Genomic DNA, 20,179 nt, shown 5'->3' with positions numbered 1-20,179 from the left:
TAAAATATTTGGTTACATGGTTCTCCCAAAACAAATTTTTGTAGTTCAGAAATTTAATTTACATTGATATTAAAAAACTTTCCAGATTCCTTCTCACAATCTGAAGGAGCACCTACAATTATTGTCAGGACATATATTTCAGATGGAGATATAAAATGGGAGCGAAGCCTCTGCTACTCATAGAGATGTTTACATTAATTGATGGCGGACATGCACACACTTTGTTTCTCCTCTCAGAAGAGATGAAATGGCTACAATATACTGAGATAAAGAAGAGCTGATTTTATCTAAGTATCCAAATAAAGAAAAACTGACTGTCGATAGGTCCATACTCAACTTGTCCATCACAAGGAAGTGAGGCTACTGGAGACCAAGCTGTCCACTCACCTCTTTGGGAATACCAGACATCACCTCGCTCTTTTGGGAAAAAACAATTGTCCCTCATGCCAGGGGAAGAAGGAATTTCAGAAATAGGTAACTTTTCAGCATCATCATAACCATTTCCTATGGCATTGACATGTTGTCCTGGAGGCTCTGAAAACAGATAAGGACATAGGTGAAATATCAAAATATGATTGGACAAGGTGATGCCCTAAGTCCCTTCTAATACAGGATTCTAATAGCTAATAAATATAGATACCATATTCCATGATTGTCTCAAAGGTATATATTTGATCTCAATATTCTCAGACATTATTTATATCTTTTAAATATCCCAAAATATCAAGGTCAATAATATTTTCCTAACATGGTCACTTATACAACAAAACATAAACAAAAGTTATTTTGCTATGAATCTCAGGTACTATTTTCAAGCATATGGTACAGAGTTGTAACATCTACTATGTACATATCAGTGAATAATGGAGGATGAATTTGGACCAAGAGAACCCAAGCTGTCCATGTGCCTCCTGACGCTGTGGGAGACACAGAACTGGCAGGGAGAGGGAAGCCTGGATACAGGTCACCCAGAGACAGGAGATCCTTCCTGTCCCAGTCATAGGAGGTTTGTATTTTAATGCCCTCTAGAGTTCAGTTGACTTCGGGACTTAATCCCCAGGAAGTCTCCTGGGCATGCTTCATCCCAAGAGCTGCTCAACATTATTATCTGGAAAATATCCAGGAGAACACTTCTCTCTTATGTCTCTTATATATAAGAGCTTGTGGCACTTGTTAAGTATAGGTACTAAGCACTCCAATGTATTTCAGGGTTTATTGAAATCAGTTTTTATCTCAGTATACACATAATCCACTAAATGATCTAAACATCATACTATCTCAGGATCCAACCATACTTCCCAATACTCACTCTTGATACAAAATTTTTTTAAAGATTCCTGTTTATATATTTTTTAAAGATTTTATTTTTATTTATTTTTAGAGAGAGAGAGAGAGAGAGGGAGGGAGAGAAACATCACTGTGTGGTTGCTGGGGGCTGTGGCTTGCAACCCAGGCATGTACCCTGACTGGGAATTAAACCTGAGATGCCTGGTTCGCAGCCCATGCTCAATCCAGTGAGCTACGCCAGCCAGGGTTGATAAAGAATTTTTAAGGTGATCAGTTTTAGGTGTTTTAATAAATGGCCTTTGAATCCATAATTCACTAGGTGTGTGTTTGTAACTGAGTAGAAGTATCTGTGAATACAGAGAACTCAGTCTGAGCTTTTCTTTCTGTGGTCACAGAGTAGACAGATGGAGGAAAAATTGTGAATTGGAAAGAAGGGATCCTTTCCATACTAATTGTAAGAGATGATGGAATTCTCCTCAGAAAGATTCTTCCTCTTCATCCCTATTATCGGAGGGAAGACCTACTATCTGGAGTAGAGTCAGAGTCTTCATTCCCCTCCTTGTCCCCTGTATAATACAGCAGCTTAGTCACTGAGTCATCAGACAGGTTTCTTGATATGGAGAAAAACATACAGACAAATGGAAAAACTTTTTCCATAGGAGACCCAGAGTCATTGTTTAGAAAAAACAGTGAGACTTCAGGCTTGTAGAGAGAGGGCTTTCAGCTCCTGGATTAGGAGGAGGCTGATTGTGTGAAGTTGAGTTGGTGGTTGGGTCTGTGCTTGCTGCAGATAACCCATGGCCAGCTCGTGAACAGAGGGGAAGGCATGGAACCCACCTGAGCTATCTAACAAGTCCTGCTTCTCTAGTTTTATGGGGTAATCAATCTCCTGGTACACGACCTCATTGGGAGCATCTTCAACTGCAGACAAGGCTAGGGAATGTGGCATTAGTGTAGAGACTGCCCTGCAGATGTTCCTTTTACCAAGAGACAAAGCTTCTAGCACTCTGAAATGCTCATTCTTGGCAAATCCCTTGTGGGCTACTAGGGCCCCTTCTTAGACGTGTGCCCCTTTGGGACAGACCTAGGTTTCCTAACCCTGATTTTAATCCTACGCTGAATTCCACAGGCACTATTCACATAGGAGGTTATAATTTTTTAAAAGGAAACCTAAATTATTGAGCAGTTTTACATTCACCGCAGGACAAAGGATTCAATTCTTTCAAATTCTGAAGTCTGTTGAAGAGAAAGTGGAGTTTTGGCAGATAATAAGATGAAGATCAATATTTATGCACTTTTCTTGATATCGCAACTCACCAGTTCAGTACCCTTCCCACTACTTTCCAGATTACTTAGCCTCTCTACAGCACACTATGGGGCTCTGCTCTCTGTCTGTGTAGCTGAATCTCCAGGATGGTAAGGGCCAGAAAAAGAAGAGCCCCAGTATGCTACAGAGGATCTCAGTAAGGAGGAGATACCAGAGATGAGCTGATCTGATGTGGTGCCAGGGAAGAGAAGTAGGTTGTGCATGCAGTTTTAGAGAAGTTGATAAATCCAGGAGAACACACCTTTATTCTTGTTATCTCCTGAGTCCTCAAGACCATGAAATCATCTTTCAGATACAGTGGGTCTGCCTGAACCTCAAGATGTGATCAACCCAGGTTTTGCCCTGAGCATTGTCAACCCAAACTGAACCTGGTTTTAAGGGATTTTTGCTAGCTGGTATTTAGCATTTTGCTAAAATGCTAGCTGGTAAGGCTTTGGAGAATTATAGCTGCCACAAGTTTGTAGGATTATAAATTCCTGATCACTGGGTCTTTCCTATATGACATGATTCATTTTGCCAGAAATATGTAAATTCCATAGAGCAGGCCCCTAAAAATATGGATGTCTCTTGTATCACAGGAGATCAGACAATAGTCCTCCCTGGAACCAGAACACAGAATAGCATATTAATTCAAGAAGTGCTTCTGGGTACAATGCTGGGTACAAGTGCTTCTGGTTGGGTGTAGCAACACCATTTTGATCTGTATTTTTTTAAAAGATTTTATTTATTTATTTTTAGAGAGGGAAGGGAGGGAGAAAGAGAGAAAGAGAGAGAAACATCAATGTGTGGTTGCTGGGGGTCATGGCCTGCAACCCAGGCATGTGCCCTGACTGGGAATCAAACCTATGATGCTCTGGTTCGCAGCCTGCGCTCAATCCACTGAGCTACACCAGCCAGGGCTCTATTTTCTATTTACTCTCTCTTTTGTTCTTCTTTCCTACTTTCTTTTTAGTTAAATGAACATATGTAATATTCTGGCTTAATTCCTCTACTGGCTTTTTAGCTATATAACTTTACATCAATTTTTAGTGGTTCCTCTAGAAAATAGAACATGTAGCATTATCTTATCACATTCTGATTAGAGGAAAAACTGGACTAAGGTAAAATATAAGAACTTTGCAACAGTGTGTTTCTATTACTCCCATGCTTGGTGCTACTGCAGTCATATGTATTACACCTCACATGGATATTGATGACTATACTATATTTTTAAATCTGTAAAACTCATATAACTAAAAGTTCCAGGTTCTTCTGTGTATATTATTTCTGGACCTCTTCTAAGTCTCATCTTCCTTGCTTTCTTGCCCACTGAGATGCAGGTTTATGGGAGAGTGCTAATTTGTCCTCCATCAATTTCCAATAAAGAGAGATGAGTTGATGTAATTTGCTTAGAAGGCTTTATAAATAGGTGGACAAGAAATGAGGATTTCCTGAAAAATTAAGAGGAAGTGAAGGAGAGGGAAGTCTGAATTTAAAAGGATTTGATAACTTTCCTGGCCATTGAGGCTCAGTTGGTTGGGCAGCATAGTGTAAACCGAAAGGTCATGAGTTAGATTCCTGGGGTGCGAGTTCAGGCTCTAGTTTGAGCTTATGCAAGAGGTATATTTAAATAATGGAATACTATGCAGCAGTAAAAGAGAATAAATTCTTATCTTTTGCATGGATGGACCTGGAGACTATTATGCTAAGTGAAATAAGCCAGTCAATGAAAGACAGATACCATAAGATCTTACTTATAAGTGGAATCTAGTGAAAAACAGAAACTGGTGAGAAAAATAGAGACAGAGGCATAGAAATCATGCAACAGACCAACAGCTGTGAGAGAGGAGGAAGGAAAAGGCGACTGGTTGAAAGGAGGTGAAGGAATTAGTCAATGAACATATAAGAATAAACCATGGACATGGACAATGGAGTGGGGATTGACTGTGGGGATGAGGGTGGACTGGGTGTTGAAGGGTAAAGAGGGAAAATTAGGACAATTGTAACAGCGTACACAATAAAATATTAAAAATAACAGAGGGTAGGAGCTCCTTCTTTCTTTCTGCTGTGTAGTATTCCATTGTGTACCAGTGTTTTGATCCACTCATTTACTGATGGGCACTTAGGTTGCTTCTAGCACTTGGCTATTGTAAACTGTGCTGTTATCACTATTGGGGTGCATAGGTTCTTTTGAATTAGTGTTTCAGGATTCTTAGGGTATAATCCCATCAGTGGAACTGCCAGGTCAAAAGCAGTTCCATTTTTAGTTTTTTGAGGAAATTCCATACTGTTTGCCACAATGGTTGCACCAGTCTGCCTTCCCACAAAAGTGTGTATTAGGGTTCCCTTTTTCTCTACATCCTCACCTGCACTTGTTGTTTGTTGTACTGCTTATGATGGCCATCATTCCCTTCATGACAGCATGGATGAAATTGGAGATCATTATGCTAAGTGATATAAGCCAACGGGTGAGAGACAAATGCCATATGATGTCACCTACACCTGAAACCTAATCAACATAACAGACAAACAAGGAAAATATAACCAGAAACATTGAAATAAAGAACAAGCTGAAAGAAACCAGAGGGAAGAGGAGAGGAGAGTAACAGGGTAAAGAAGAGGAAGGGTCATTAAGGAACATATATAAAGGACCCATGGACAAAGCCAAAGGGGGTTAGGTTTGAGGGTGGGTGTTCAGGTTCCATAAGGTGGAGAGAGTGGTGTGGGGAAAATGGAGACAACTGTACCTGGAAAACAATAAAAAAATAAAAGAAAAAAAAGGGATGACGTTATGGAAAAACATCTACCAAGACTACACAGAGCTTCCTCCCTCTCAAGGACCATGAAAGTTAGAGAAAGGCACATGGTCTAAGTGATACTATCAAACATATGAGGTCATCCAAATTTTGAACCTACAAGAAGAATGGGCATTGAGAAGTTCAAATTCATCCTGTCTAGGTCAGAGACAAAATATGACAGAGATGAATTAATTCCACTCACCTGTCTGAAAAGCTCTCACTCCATTCTCCTCTGGGAGCACTTCCTGCTCACCCATTTGAGAGGCAGAAGGAGCCTTGGGCATTGGTAGCTCTTCTGCATCATCATAACCCTCGGCAAAGGCATCAGTCCTCTCAGGTGAGGCTTCTATGGACAGACAAAGGGATCAGGTAAAACCACAGTAAATGGGTTGGTTCAGAGAATACCTACAGTCCTTTCTGACCCAGAGATTCTGATGGCTGCTAAACAGAGGCACCCTTCACCCCATGCTTTAACGGGTCTTTCCAAGACCATTTAACTCATTTCTGTGTGCCAGTAAACCAGAAAATGATCCAAATATGTCAGTATTTCTTGATTAAAACTAAAAATTTTTCAAAGGAACTCTTAAACTGGAGACTGTTACTAAAATATTATATCAGGTTATACTTTCCAGATGTTATTTTTAAAAATAATTTGTGCTCTGTGACTGAATGAGGGTGGTTGTGGACACTGAGAGGCTAACCCCATAATGGGGCATTGCAGAGCTGCCAGAGAAGAGGGAGACGGGAGTCCAGTAAGACAAAGGAACCCTCTCATCTCAGTCAAAGGGAGACTATTCCCCCTGGCTGTCATCTGTGGGGGAAGTTCCCTTGCCCCCAGTGCCCAGCCAGGACAGATCCACCTCTCCTACCTAGAACAGATTTATAGTCACTACTCTACTCACCATCCCTGGTGTAATATGGCAGTTTCGTTACTGAGTCATCTGACAGGAACTCTAAAGTGGAGAAAAACATCATGAAAACAAACAGAACAATCCTTCCTGTATCCAGAGGTTGCACAGTAAGGCCAGAAGAAATGATGGGTTAGAATGATTTTGTGGTGTCAAGGGAAGGCTTGGAGCTCCAGGGACTGTGGACAGACTCCTCATGCCTCTGTGAGCCTGGAGTATATGTGGGGTCTGCATATGTTGAGAAGACCAGGCTCCCAGCCAGTGGATGGCTGAGAAGTAGAGGTTCCAGGAGGACAAGGCAGGGACACTCACCTGAGCTGCTCAGTAGATCCTCTTTGTTCGGTGTTACAAGATAGTCAATCTCCTCATACACAGCCTGGTCAAGAGCATCTTCAAAGCTGGATAAGGCTGAGCAAACCACCAGCAGGTCAGAGATTGCCCTCTGACAGTGCTGAACCAACAGGGTGATCCTTCATTGTATTTCCACTCACACTGGAAAAACCCTCACGGTTTTTAGGGCTCCTGCGTAGTCTTATGCCCAAGCACCATGCTTGCACTTTTTTCCTTTGTCTAACCCTGTATCCAAAGGTCATCTCCTACTCTTTCCAGTCTCATATAAAAAGCCATGAGTTTGGAGTGCTCATACCCCACTCTCTAGATTGTCTGTATATTCAGTCCTTAGTGGGTAATGAGGGGCAGATGGATTTTGCAAACTAATAGAGTAAGAACAGATACCTTTCCCAGTTTCCCCTTGGCACCCCTGCCCCATTTCCTGCCTGAATACACTTTCCAAGTTACCCAGTACCCCACGCAGCTCACCTTTGTGCTCCACTCTCCATCTGTGCAGCTGAATCACCAGGATGATGAGGACCAGGAAGAGAAGCGCCCCCAGGATGAGGCAAAGGATCCCAGGCAGGGAGAAGATGCCAGGGACAGGTCTTGGGACAGATCTGGTCCCTAAAAGAACAAAGCCAAGAGGATTTGGAGAAGGGCATATGCACAGTTAGTCTCACTTACACCAACATTTCCAGAGAGTTCAGGACAGTGAAGTACCAGCTTCCAACATAATGGAATTGACTGCCACCCTGGTGGGCACTCTCTCAGCCCATGTCCTAAGATAAATTCAACTCCACTCCAGTATCATCCATGGGAATGCTGGGGGTTATCAGGGAGCACTGGAAGTACAAGAATCTTTGAGGGCCAGGGCACAGCTTCAGCCCCTTCTCTTGGGCTTCAGCAGACTAAAACACCAAACAATCTTGGGATAGGTGTCAGCTGCTGAGGAGCTACAATCATGGGCAGGTGAAGAAATCCTTAGAACCAGCTTGCCAGGGCCTGAAGGCATGAGAAACTTCTGGCACAGTGAACCAAGGAAGGTGAAGTCTGTCCAAGGAAAATACCTGATAACTCCCCACTATCTAGGTGCTCCTTGGGATCTTTCCTTTCTGAGTTGGCTAATTCTGTCAGAGGTTCTATAGAACATGTCCCAAGAATTTGACCATGGTCTCACACCCATGGGTGGTGGCACTGTACCTGCTGTAGTGGTTGGCAATGTTGTTCTTTTACCTAGAGAGAAAAACAGGAGTTTGGAGCACAGGAATTGACCAGAATGCAGGGTAATTCACTTTTCTCACATAAGCCCTGCAATCTCCCTTTGGTTAGCATAATATCAATATTGTGTCCTCCCAGCTCCCCCTTTCCTAATCCAGTGCTGCAGCCCCTAGATGCTTTCTGAATACCAACTGCCCATCTCATCCCAGCCCAGCTCATTGCTGTGCCCCTGCTCCAACTCAACTGGAATCCTACCCACTGTACACCACTTACCAGAGCACTTCACTCCAGCGTCCTCCTCGTGCTTGCAGTCACTCTGCCCCCAGGGCTGTGCAGCACAGGCCCACAGGGAGGATTCCTTGCCCCTGCAGTGCACCTCATCCAGCCAGATGTGCCCTTTTCCTGGGCCAAAAGCTGCCTCCTGTAGGGCTTCCAGGGCAGAGCCACAGCCCAGCTGCTGACACACCACCTCGGCCTCTGCCAGGCTCCAGGAGTCATCACACACTGTGCCCCAGGAGCCATTGTGCCAAACCTCCACTCGCCCTGAGCACTCAGTGCCTCCATCCCTGAGCCGGAGCTTGTCTCTGTCTGACAAGGCAGCAGGACCTTGTGTTACCTCCCCTGGTGGGAAGGAAGGAGCCCACAGGGGAGGCGTTATTGACTCATGTACCTGTGCAGGGCCCAGCAGAAGGACAGCTCTTGGGTTTCATTCCTGCAGAAGCAGACAATGGGGAAGCACTGGATCAGGGAAAGCGGGATGTGGTCTTGCCCCACAACAAGATTATTTGGTGCCCTAGGCTCAGTTCAATGAAAATTGAGAAAGCACAGGACTTACAGATAATCTATTGGCCTGAGTTACTGAGTCATTCATCGGACCCTAGCTTCTATCACTAGCTGAAATTACTTTATCTGTTTACTTGTTTATCACTCTCCACATTCCACTACAAATCCAAATACAAACATACCCTGCATTCCCACCCCAATGAAAGTTCCCCTAGAGGAAGAACCTTGCATTTCTTATTCACATCTGTGTTTCTGCTATTAGGACAGTGCCTGGCACATCGTACACATTCATTCAACAAGTAAACATTGAGAACCTTCTATAAATGCTATGTATAGGAGCTTGATCAACAGTTATTGAATGAATCACTGCATAAGACCCAGTGAAATATAAATCTCTTAAATCTTGCTAATAGTACAATAATAAAAGAAATATAAATTAATATTAATGACAGGTGGTAATAAATAGTGAATGTTAAAAACAAATAAGTCCTAGATTACAGAAATAATTTGTATCCAATATTGCACTTACACTTTTTAAAGGAAAATTATGCAACAAATTGTTAACTTTCCTTTTAATTTTTTCAGTGTGAAAAATAGACTAGCAAAAAAGATGACTACAGGGACAGGACACATTTTTTAAAAGGACTAGAACAATTAGAATTTAGAGAAAGATAGCTTACTAGCTAGTCAGGGAGACAAAAATGTGTCTATGAAACTCAAATAAATATCCTAAGAAGAACTTTATTAAGCAGACACAGAGGATCAAAACAAAATACGTGGAAAAATTGAAACCAAAGAAAATGGACACAAATTCAAAACAACACAAGAAAACAGAAGTATATACAGTACTTGCCATAAAATGTCAGTTTGGTCTTACCTTTCCATCTCATCCTATCAAACCTCCTGCCCTATGCAGAGAACATCTCTGAGAATGATGGCAGGACCTCTCTTGTGTGGTAGTTCAGGATTCAAAACATCACTAACCCTCAGTTGTTGGGTTTGATTGTAGAAAATTATTATTGGTATAAGGACTTATAGTTTAATATTTCTTCAGTCTTTCACAAGAGTAACATCATAAAGATGAAGAAAGAGAGGCAAGGAAGGGAGTGAGGCTCTGCCTATAAAATATCTGTTTCTCCCTGCTGTGGATTTCTTGCAACTTCCATCATACTGTCCAAAGTATATCTGAATGGGGTGTAGTGTGGTGGAGGGGAGCAAACCAAGGGTCAGGAAACAATGTTTAGGGGAGAGAAAGCACTCTGAAAATGTAAAAGAAGGAAGGAAGAAATGGAAAGAAGAGAGGGAGGGAAATTGGGAGAAGGAGGAAAAAGAAAGAGAAGCAAAGCATCTGTTACCCTTATTCAGACTTCAAGTATAAAGAGACTTGTGGGCTTTGTAAGCTTATTGATCTTGGAAAGTCTATGTGATTTGGCTTAAGAGTCAGGTTCTGGAAAAATATCAGCATCTTCTATCCAGATATGAAGAAGACAATTGAAAATGATTAACCTGAGAAAATAATTTGACCATATCCTAATGTTTGTGTGTATGTGCTACTGCTTTCCTCCTGATCTAATAATATAAACATTAGGAGTAATCCTATAGCAATAAGCTCACTAGTATGTAGAGATACATGATGAAAATATTTATCAAAAAATTACTTGTATAGGAGAAAATTGAAAATAATTGGACTACCAATAAATAAGCAAGTGGTTATATAAACTGTAATACCAACTTTTGTGAGTGAAATATTTGCCATTATTTTAATGAGTTATATCCACCTGGAGGACAGTGTGGTGATTGCAGTGGAGAGGAGGGTGGGTGGATGAAGAAGAAGGTATAATGGGAATAAATGGTAATAGAAAAATACCATAAAATACATTATTAAAAAACCAATTTAATAATAACATGTATTACTGAATCTCAGTTTTGTAAAAACCAATAATAAGACACTATCCACATAAATCCTTTTATGGGTACGAGCATGGAAATGCTTTAGTGAAAATGGATGAATTTAGAAAATAGTACTTATTAGTTCATTAACACTGTTTATATCTGGACAATATGAATGAACAAGTAGTCATAGGATGTGATTCATTTCTCCTTTTACATTTTATATGTCTTCCCTGCTTACAGTAAGTAAGCAATGTTTTTGTGATTTAAGTGAAAGAGAAAGGAGTTGGCCTTTTTCTAATCTTAAAACAAACTAGTGGAAAAAACATAAATTCCCTAGTGCCAAGCCTGGTACAAGCCCAATAGAAGCAAGCGCGGCTGATTCAGTGAAGGGACAGAGACAAGCAAAAGGGGATATAAGGAAAGGCTGGCAGGCCAATCTGCTTGCCTTCAGTGTTCTTTTATGTATAACAGTGTTCATTCCCTGGGGGACCATCAGAGTGGCAAGAGTCTCTTATGATACTTGTGCTTGGAACAAACCAAAACCTGCCTCCTGATAACCTCCATCCTTCTTGTCAGGGCCCCACCCACTGTAGCGGCTCATGGTGTGTCCCCTACCTCTTCCATGGGAAGTCCTCCAGAGTGTGAGGCCAATAACCAGGCTACATCCACTCTGGAATTTCTGCTAATTAACCTAATTACAGAATCTCTGTGACATTTCCAGCTGTTTTACAAATGGCACATGTGCACCTAGACAGTGAAATGTGCTAGCATCACTTCTAAAGGCAGTTCATCCTACTATGGATCAACACATTAATCACTTTGGTAATTAAAATAAATTTATTTCCAGCCTTGGATACAATATTCCAGCACCTTACCTCCAACTTTCTGCCCCTCACAGTTTCTCAAGAGTATTGCATGCATTTTCACCATCACCTTACACTTTTGATATTTTTATTCCTGGTTTCTACCCTCTTCCCAACACTCCACCCTCAAAAGAGGTCTAGTTAAGACAATCAGTGACATACAAGGACTTTAATTGGTACAGCTTAGTTCTCATTTACTTAGTGTCACTGTAGTATTTAACACATACGAGTATTCCCTTTTCCTTGAAACATTTTTTTTTTTAATCTGGCTTCCAAATGCAATATTTTCTCAGATCTATTTCTCTGTCACCTCCAGTTCATAGAATTCTCTGCCCAGTTTTTAAATATTAATGTTCTTTGGATTCTGTTCTAGGAATGTTTATTTTCCTATGATGTCATCCACTCTGATGTAGGCATCTCTATGACAACTTTGTAGCTCCCACCCAGGTTTTCTTTGTAAACTCAAATTGCCTAATGACATCTATCTCCACCTGAGTGGACTTATTCACTTTGAATTTAACATACTCAAAATCTGTAGGTTTTTTCCCACAAAGTTCTGTGTTTTCCATATTAAGAAAAGGCACTGCCATATTTCTAGCAGTTAGCTTTGACTCCCGCAAGCTATTTTAAGTCACCATTATGCATATATATTCCCATACAATAATCCTCTGTTTATCTTGTACTGAAAGAATGCTTTCTTTTTATTTATTTATTTATTTATTTATATTTATTGATGAGAGAAAGAGAGAGAAATATCAGTTTGTTGTTCCACTTATTTATGCATTCATTTGTTGATTCTCAGATGTGTCTTGACTGGGGGTGGAACTCCATAAACCAAGGATTTGAAGAAACATTCATCCATAACAGAAGGAGGGGTGGAGATGGGCAGATGGGCAGCGAGAACCTGTTGCAAGGCAGTGGACCATGCAGGCAAGGTGGGAGCTTGCTTGCTGGAAAACTAAAGACTCAAAACCTCTGGATATAGAATCCTGTGGGGTTGTGAAGGTGGGAGAAACTCCTAGTCTCACAAGAAAGTTAGTTGGAAATGGGGCTAGAGATGAGCAAGTGAGCAAGTGGCATTGTTCCCTCTCTGATCTATCTCCTACAAACAATGCCACAATGCAGCAAAGAGGGTTGCCCCACCCTGGTGAATACTTAAGACACCCCCCATTACAACACAGCAGGTACACTGAGAAAAAAGAAATATGGCCTAAATGAATGAACAGGTAAAATTTATAGAAAAAGAGCTAAGCAATGAAGAGACAGACAAGCTATCTGATGCAGAGTTCAAATCACTGGCAATCAGGATGCTCACAGAATTGATTGAACTCATTTGAAAAGTGAAGGAAGAAATGGAGGCTATAACAAAGTGAAATGAAGGAAAATATACAGGGAACCAAAAGTGAAGGGAAGGGCACCAGGACTCAAATCAATGACTTGGAACAAAAGGAAGAAATAAGCATTCAATGGGAACAGAATGAAGAAACAAGAATGCAAAAAAATGAGAAGAGGCTTAGGAACCTCTGGGACAACTTTAAGTGTTCCAACATCTGAATCATAGTGGTGCCAGAAGGAGAAGAGGAAGAGCAAGATATTGAAAACTTATTTTAACAAATAATGTGGGAAAATTTTCTCAATCTGGCAAAGGAAATGGACTTTTAGGAAGTCCAGGAAGCTCAGAGAGTCCCAAAGAAAGTGGACCCAAAGAAAAATATACCAAGACACAACATAATTAAGTTACCCAAGAGAAAGATAAGGAGAGAATCTCAAAAGCCCCAAGAGGAAAGGAGAGTTACCTATAAAGGAGTTCCCATGACTATCAGCTGATTTCTCAAAAGAAATCTTACAGGCAAGAGGGGGCTGGAAAGAAATATTTGAAGTCATGAAAAGCAAGGAACTACATCCAAGATTGCTCTCTTCAGCAAAGCTATCATTTAGAATGGAAGGGCAGATGAAGTGCTTCCCATATAAGGTCAAGTTAAAGAAGTTCTTGATTTTTGGGGGCTAAGGTGGCATCGGAGTAAGAAGTAGCAGATTCGGGTTCCCTCTGCTCAGGGGAGAAAATTCTGACTGATCTATGGAGTAGAGAAGCAAGCAACCAACATACTTCAGCATAAGTGAAAATAGGGGACCAAGGATTGTGGTGGACCCGAAAAACTGGACCCTAAGAAGAGTGCTGCAACAAGGTAGGGTCCTAGGGACCAGTGTGTGGTCCGGGGGCTGCAGCCCCAGGCCCAGCGCCCACTGCTGCATTTGCCACAGAGACCTTGGGAGAGAGCCGGGACAACTGCTTCCTCCCCAGCCAAACAAGGTCTGAGCGGCACTGGGAGGAATCCAGGTGCTAGCAAACACACAAGGGCTGTGAGCACCTTTGGAGGCTGTGGACACTGGAGAGGCTGGGTCACTCAGCAGGCCCTGACTCCCACAGTCACCGGTCTGGCTGGAAAGTTTGGCTGTGGGAGAAGCCAGGCCATTGTGCGGAGAGGCAGGCTTGAACAGGAGGAATTTCTCAAGAGGAAAGAGTGAATAGACAGACACTGTTTGGGGAATTCTCCTAATGTGATCAGTCGCTCCAGCCTCCCTGCCACCCAGCCCTGGGCGCGAGTGGGTGCTCGTGTAGGGAGACCATCCCCGCACTGCAGTCCACAGCAGTAACCCTGGGGAAAGACCTGATTCCCACACCCAGGGCGCAAAGCTGAGGAGCCACCTTAGCTTCCCAGACAGTGAGGGAGCTAATGCGAGCTCTGCTGACCGAGGAAGAAAAGCCATACCAATCACCCCTCAGTCTGCTGCAGCCAGCAAGGGCAGAAAAACTGGTTTGGCCACTTTGAGACCAAGAGACTTCTTAATTTGATTCTATTTTTTTAAACAATTTTTAATTTTTTAATTTTTATTGTTTTTATTCTCTTGATTTCTTTTTCCTCTTTCCTGATTTCTTGTTTTATTCCTTCCTCCTTCCTTTCCTCCAATTTTATCTCTTCTTCCTTCCTTCATCTGCCTTTTCTATTCTTACTTTTTAAAATTTTTTCTAAATACCTACAAGTGAGACAAAATCCTGGATCTGTGAAAAGACCAAAGTTGAGCCCAAAGAAGGGGCATCACAACAGCTGGGACAGTGAGACAAATGTCACTCTGCTATTACAGAGAACCTGCAAGTTATTGCATATTTGTATTATTATTATTCTTCCAGTATTCCTACATCTTTTTAAATAGTATTTTTGTATCCCTCTTCTTTTTGTATAGTCTGCTTTGCTAGGCTGGATATATTGTATGATCTGACAGCTTTCCCCTGATATCTTTTTCCATACTGTATTGCTAATCTACTGTCCTTTGACTCACCTGTGTCCCATTAGCACACTACTCAAGGTTCTGTACTCCTTATTCTTGTTACCTAGATCTCATAGATTCTGTCATACGATTGTTGCCATAATATTATTGTAAATAACTGCTGTTCCATGCAATTGTAATTACTTCACAACAGCCCCCCCCCCCCCTCAGATCTTAGCCCATTTCAGTTTCCTGAACTCTATTACTGTAGTGGTTAACTCTATTCTCTCACACACTACACCTATTTACTATCCTTTACTCTCACCTTACCTCAGAATCTGACCTCCCACAATCTCCCTGCTTTATAGATCCAACTCACAATCCTTTTTTCCCCCAACATGAGTCTTATCTTCTTTCCATCCTTTCCAAAAATCAGCTAGCTGGGTGGAAGATCACGGTTAACACTATACATAGTCAAAGGATCTCCAATCTCTTCCCTACTTTGTGCTACTGTAAATATCATAGAATTCTCTGTTGCTGTCTTAAACCATTTTGCCTTCCCCCTCCAACTGATGACAAAAAAGAATAGGTGGAAGCGGTGAACACCAGGATACCCACTGGAAGAGGAAACCCAACAACAAAGGAACCACTAACAGATAACAACAGAAGGAGGTGAAGGAGGCAGTGGTAACCACACAAACCTCAATCCAGGACCTATCTGGAAATACAACTAAATAGTGGAGAAACTACCCAGTACAAACAACTGAACAAGAGCAAGAGAGAATTCTTTAAACCTTATACACACTGAAGAACCAGCTTCAACACAACCTGCCCTCACCAGCACAACAAAATACAGGAGGTGGTGGTCAGAGTGACCCTCATTTAACCAGCTGGTGGGAAGAAACCACCAAAGAAAGACTCAACAACAATCAAAACCCAAAGGCAAACACAAAGCCAACTTAAATGACAGCCCAAGACCAGTGAGCTAGGGAGATCAAGGAAACTGCACCACTGAAACTCACAGCTTTTCTACTAAAGAAGTTCACACCACAAACCCAGAGAGCCAGAACAGATTAATTTAAGAAGCTGAGGCTAACAAGAAGAGTCTCACAAACAATGGGAAGACAAAGAAACAGTCCCCAAATGAAAGGAAAGGAGGAAGACTCAGAAAGAATGCTAAATGAAATAGAGGCAATTCAACTATCAGATATTGAGTTCAAAGCAATGATCGTCAGGAAGCCAATGAGCTCACAATGAGCTACCAGAAACTACAGGGAAGCTACAATGAACTCACTGAAAACTACATCAACGTGAAAAAGGAATAGAAACTCTCAACAGGGCCAAGAGGAAATGAAGAATACAATTTCTGAACTGAAGAACACAGTAGAAGGAATGAAAAGCAGGATCAATGAAGCAGAAGATCGGATCAGCAAGCTAGAAGACAAAGTAGAAGAAAACACCCAGAAAGAGCAAGAAAAGAAAAAGAGGCTCAGAAAGAATGAAGAGGGATTAAGAGAAATGCAAGACAATATGAAACATAATAATATCCATATAATAGGGATACCAGAAGTAGAAGAAGAAGAACAAGGGATAGAACACCTATTTGAAAAAGTAATGATGGAAAACTTCCCTAATTTGATGAGAGAAAAAGTCACACAAATCCAGGAAACACAGAGAGTCACAATCAAGAGAAACCCAAAGAGGCCCACCTCAAGACACATCATAATTAAAATGGCAACATTTCAAGACAAAGAGAGAATATTAAAGGCAGCAAGGGAAAAACAGGAAGGAACATACAAGGGAGCCCCAATAAGGCTAACAGCTGGCTTCTCAATAGAAACACTCCAAGCCAGAAGACAATGGCAAGAAATACTCCACGTAATGAGAACCAGAGGTCTGTAACCAAGGCTACTTTACCCAGCAAGGCTCTCAATCAAGAGAGAAGGCCAAATAAGAAGCTTCTCAGACAAAAGAAGTCTAAAAGAATACACCTCCATTAAACCAGCTCTGCAAGAGATGCTAAAGGGACTGCTTTAAGGAAAGAAAGGAAAAGAGAGAGAGAGAGAGGAACACACCTACATAAAAGGCAATGAATAAGTACCTATCAATAATAACATTAAACGTAAATGGATTAAATGCTCCAATCAAAAGACATAGAATAGCTGAATGGATAAGAAAGAATGACCCACATATATGCTGCCTACAAGAGATCCACCTCAGGATAAAAAACTTGCACAGGCTGAAAGTGAAGGGCTGGAAACAAATCTTCCAAGCAAATGGACAGGAAAAAAAAGCTCGGGTAGCAATGCTCATAGTAGACTCCCAAAAAAGGTCCATAAAGAGAGACCCAGAAGTTCACTTCATAATACTCAAGGGAAGAATCCACCAAGAAGACATAAATATTGCAAATATATGTGCATCCAACATAGGAGCACCCAAATACATAAAGAAAATCTTAGAAGACTTCAAGAAAGATATGGACAGCAACACAATTATAGTGGGGGATATTAACACCTCACTATAAAAAATAAACAGATCTTCCAAACAAAATATCAACAAAGATAGTGTGTCATTGAACAATACCCTTGATGAAATGGACTTTACTGATATATACAGAGCCCTCCATCCAAAAAAAGCTAAATATACATTCTTTTCAAATGTACATGGAACATTTTCAAATGTTGACCACATGATAGGACACAAAACAAGCCTCAGGAATTTCAAGAAAATTGAAATCATACCAAGCATTTTCTCAGATCACAAGGCACTGAAGCTAGAAACCAACCCGAAGGAAAAAAAAAAAAAACCCAAACACTCAAAATCATGGAGATTAAATAGGATGCTATTAAACAATGAATGGGTCAAGAATGATATTAGGGAAGAAATCAAAAGGTTTCTGGAAACAAATGAAAATGAACTCACAAGAACCCAAAACTTATGGGACACAGCCAAGACAGTCCTGAATGGGAAGTTCATAGGGATACAGGCCCACCTAAAAAAGTTAGAAACATTCCAAACAAACAACCTAACCCTACGTCTACAAGAACTCAAGGAACAACAACAAAGACATCCCAAAGCAAGTAGAAGGAAGGAAATAACCAAGATGAGAGCAGAATTAAATGACATAGAGACTAAAAGCACAATTCTAAGGATCAATGAATCCAAGAGCTGGTTTTTTGCAAAGATAAACAAAATCGACAAGCCTTTAAGTAGACTCATCAAGACAAAAAGAGGGAAGACTCAAATAAACACAATCAGAAATGAAAGAGGAGAGATTACAACAGATACCACAGAAATACAAAGGATTGTAAGAAATTACTACAAAGAGCTGTATGCCAAGAAATTTGAAAACCTAGATGAAATGGACAAATTTCTAGAAAAATACAATCTTCCAAAACTCAATGGAAAAGAAGCAGAAAGCCTGAACAAACCAATAACAGCAAAAGAAATTGAAGCAGTAATCAAAAAACTCCCAACACACAAAAGCCTGGGACCAGATGGTTTCACAGGAGAATTCTACAAAGCATTTAAGGAAGAGCTAACCCCTATACTTCACAGACTATTTCAAAAAATCTAAAAAGATGGGAGACTCCCAAACTCTTTTTATAAGGCCAACATCATCCTAATTCCAAAACCAGATAAAGAGACAACAAAGAAAGAAAACTTCAGGCCAATATCGCTGATGAACATTGATGCTAAAATCCTCGACAAAATACTGGCAAACCGCATCCAACAGTACATTAAAAACATCATACACCATGACCAAGTGGGATTCATTCCAGGGATGCAAGGATGGTAGAATATTTGCAAATCAGTAATACATCACATAAACAAAAGCAAAGACAAAAACCACATGATCTTATCAATAGATGCATAAAAAGCATTTGATAAGGTACAGCACCCATTTATGATAAAAACACTCAGCAAAGTGGGAATAGAGGGAGCATTCCTCAACATAATAAAGGCCATATATGGGAGACCTACAGCCAACATCATACTCAATGGGCAAAAATTAAACTTTTCCACTAAGATCAGGAACAAGACAAGGCTGTCCACTTTCACCACTTCTATTCAATATAGTACTGGAAGTTTTAGCCACAGCGATCAGACAAGAAAAAGAAATAAAAGGCATCCAAATCGGAAAGGAGTAAACAAAACTGTCACTGTTTGCAGATGATCTGATAGCGTACATAGAAAATCTTATAGACTTGGCCAAAAAAGTGCTTGACCTAATAAATGAATTTCGCAAAACAGCGGGATACAAAGTCAATGTCCAGAAATCAAAGGCGTTTCTGTACACCAACAATGAAACAGCAGAAGCAGAAATCAAGAAAAAAAATCCCATTTGAAATAGCAAGAAGAAAAATAAAATACCTAGGAATAAACCTAACCAAAGAGGTAAAAGACCTGTATTTAGAAAACTACATAACACGGGGGAAAGAATTCAAAGAAAACACAAACAAATGGAAACATATACCCGGGTTCATGGATTGGAAGAATTAATATCGTCAAAATGTCCATACTACCCAAAGCAATTTACACATTCAATGCAATACCTATTAAAGTACCAATGGTTTATTTCACAGACATAGAACAAACACTTCAAAAATTTATATGGAACCATAAATGACCCTGAATAGCTGCTGCAATTTTGAGAAAGAAGAGTAAAGTAGGAAGGATCACAATACCTGACACTAAACTATACTACAAGGCCCCTGTAATCAAAACAGCCTGGTACTGGCATAAAAACAGGCACATGGACCAATGGAACAGAACAGAGAGCCCAGAAATAAACCCAAGTCTCTGGTCAATTAATATTTGACAAAGGAAGCAGCAACATAAAATGGAATAAAAATAGCCTCTTCAACAAATGGTGTTGGGAGAACTGGAGAGCTACATGCAAAAAATGAAACTCAAGCACCAACTTACACCTTATTGAAAAATAAATTTAAGGTGGATAAATGACTTAAATTTAAACCCTGACACCATTCAAGTCCTAAAAAGAATGTAGGTAAGAAAATCTCAGATATTTCACACAGAAACTTTTTTACTGACATGTCTCCTAGAGCAAGGGACATAAAGGAAAGAATAAATGAATGGGACCTCATCAAAATTAAAAGCTTCTGCACAGCTAAAGAAAACAGTATCAAAATAAAAAGAGAACCAAGTGTATGGGAAAACATATTTGCCAATGATACCTCAGACAAGGGTTTAATCTCCAAAATATATAAAGAACTTACATGACTCCACTGTAAGAAGAGAAACAACCCAATTAAAAAATGGGCAAAGGACTTGAACAGATACTTCTCCAAGGAGGACATACAGGAGATCCAAAGACACATGAAACAATGTTCAATATGGCTAGCTATCAGAGAGATGCAAATTAAAACCACAATGAGATACCACTTCATACCAGTCAGAATGGCCATCATAAGCAAAGCAACAAACAACAAGTGCTGGAGAGGTTGTGGAGAAAAGGGGACCCTAGTGCACTGTTGGTGGGACTGCAGACTGGTACAACCA

General features: G+C 40.7%; 1 protein-coding gene across 1 annotated transcript in view; it reads right to left on the bottom strand.

Moving 5' to 3' along the window:
- LOC114513903 overlaps positions 1–20,179 on the bottom strand; it is a 364,074-nt gene that overhangs the window by 85,381 nt on the left and 258,514 nt on the right. Inside the window, 8 exon segments of the mRNA XM_036016964.1 lie at positions 388–534; positions 5,594–5,737; positions 6,261–6,344; positions 6,612–6,707; positions 7,119–7,256; positions 7,833–7,865; positions 8,124–8,438; positions 8,521–8,562. Of these exon segments, the coding sequence (XP_035872857.1) occupies positions 388–534; positions 5,594–5,737; positions 6,261–6,344; positions 6,612–6,707; positions 7,119–7,256; positions 7,833–7,865; positions 8,124–8,438; positions 8,521–8,562 (999 nt within the window).

The sequence above is a fragment of the Phyllostomus discolor genome, chromosome 2 (assembly GCF_004126475.2).
Source record: "Phyllostomus discolor isolate MPI-MPIP mPhyDis1 chromosome 2, mPhyDis1.pri.v3, whole genome shotgun sequence".
Classification (NCBI taxonomy): domain Eukaryota; kingdom Metazoa; phylum Chordata; class Mammalia; order Chiroptera; family Phyllostomidae; genus Phyllostomus; species Phyllostomus discolor.
The sequence above is the reverse complement of the archived record's forward strand: the minus strand, read 5'-3'. Positions and strand labels throughout refer to the sequence as shown.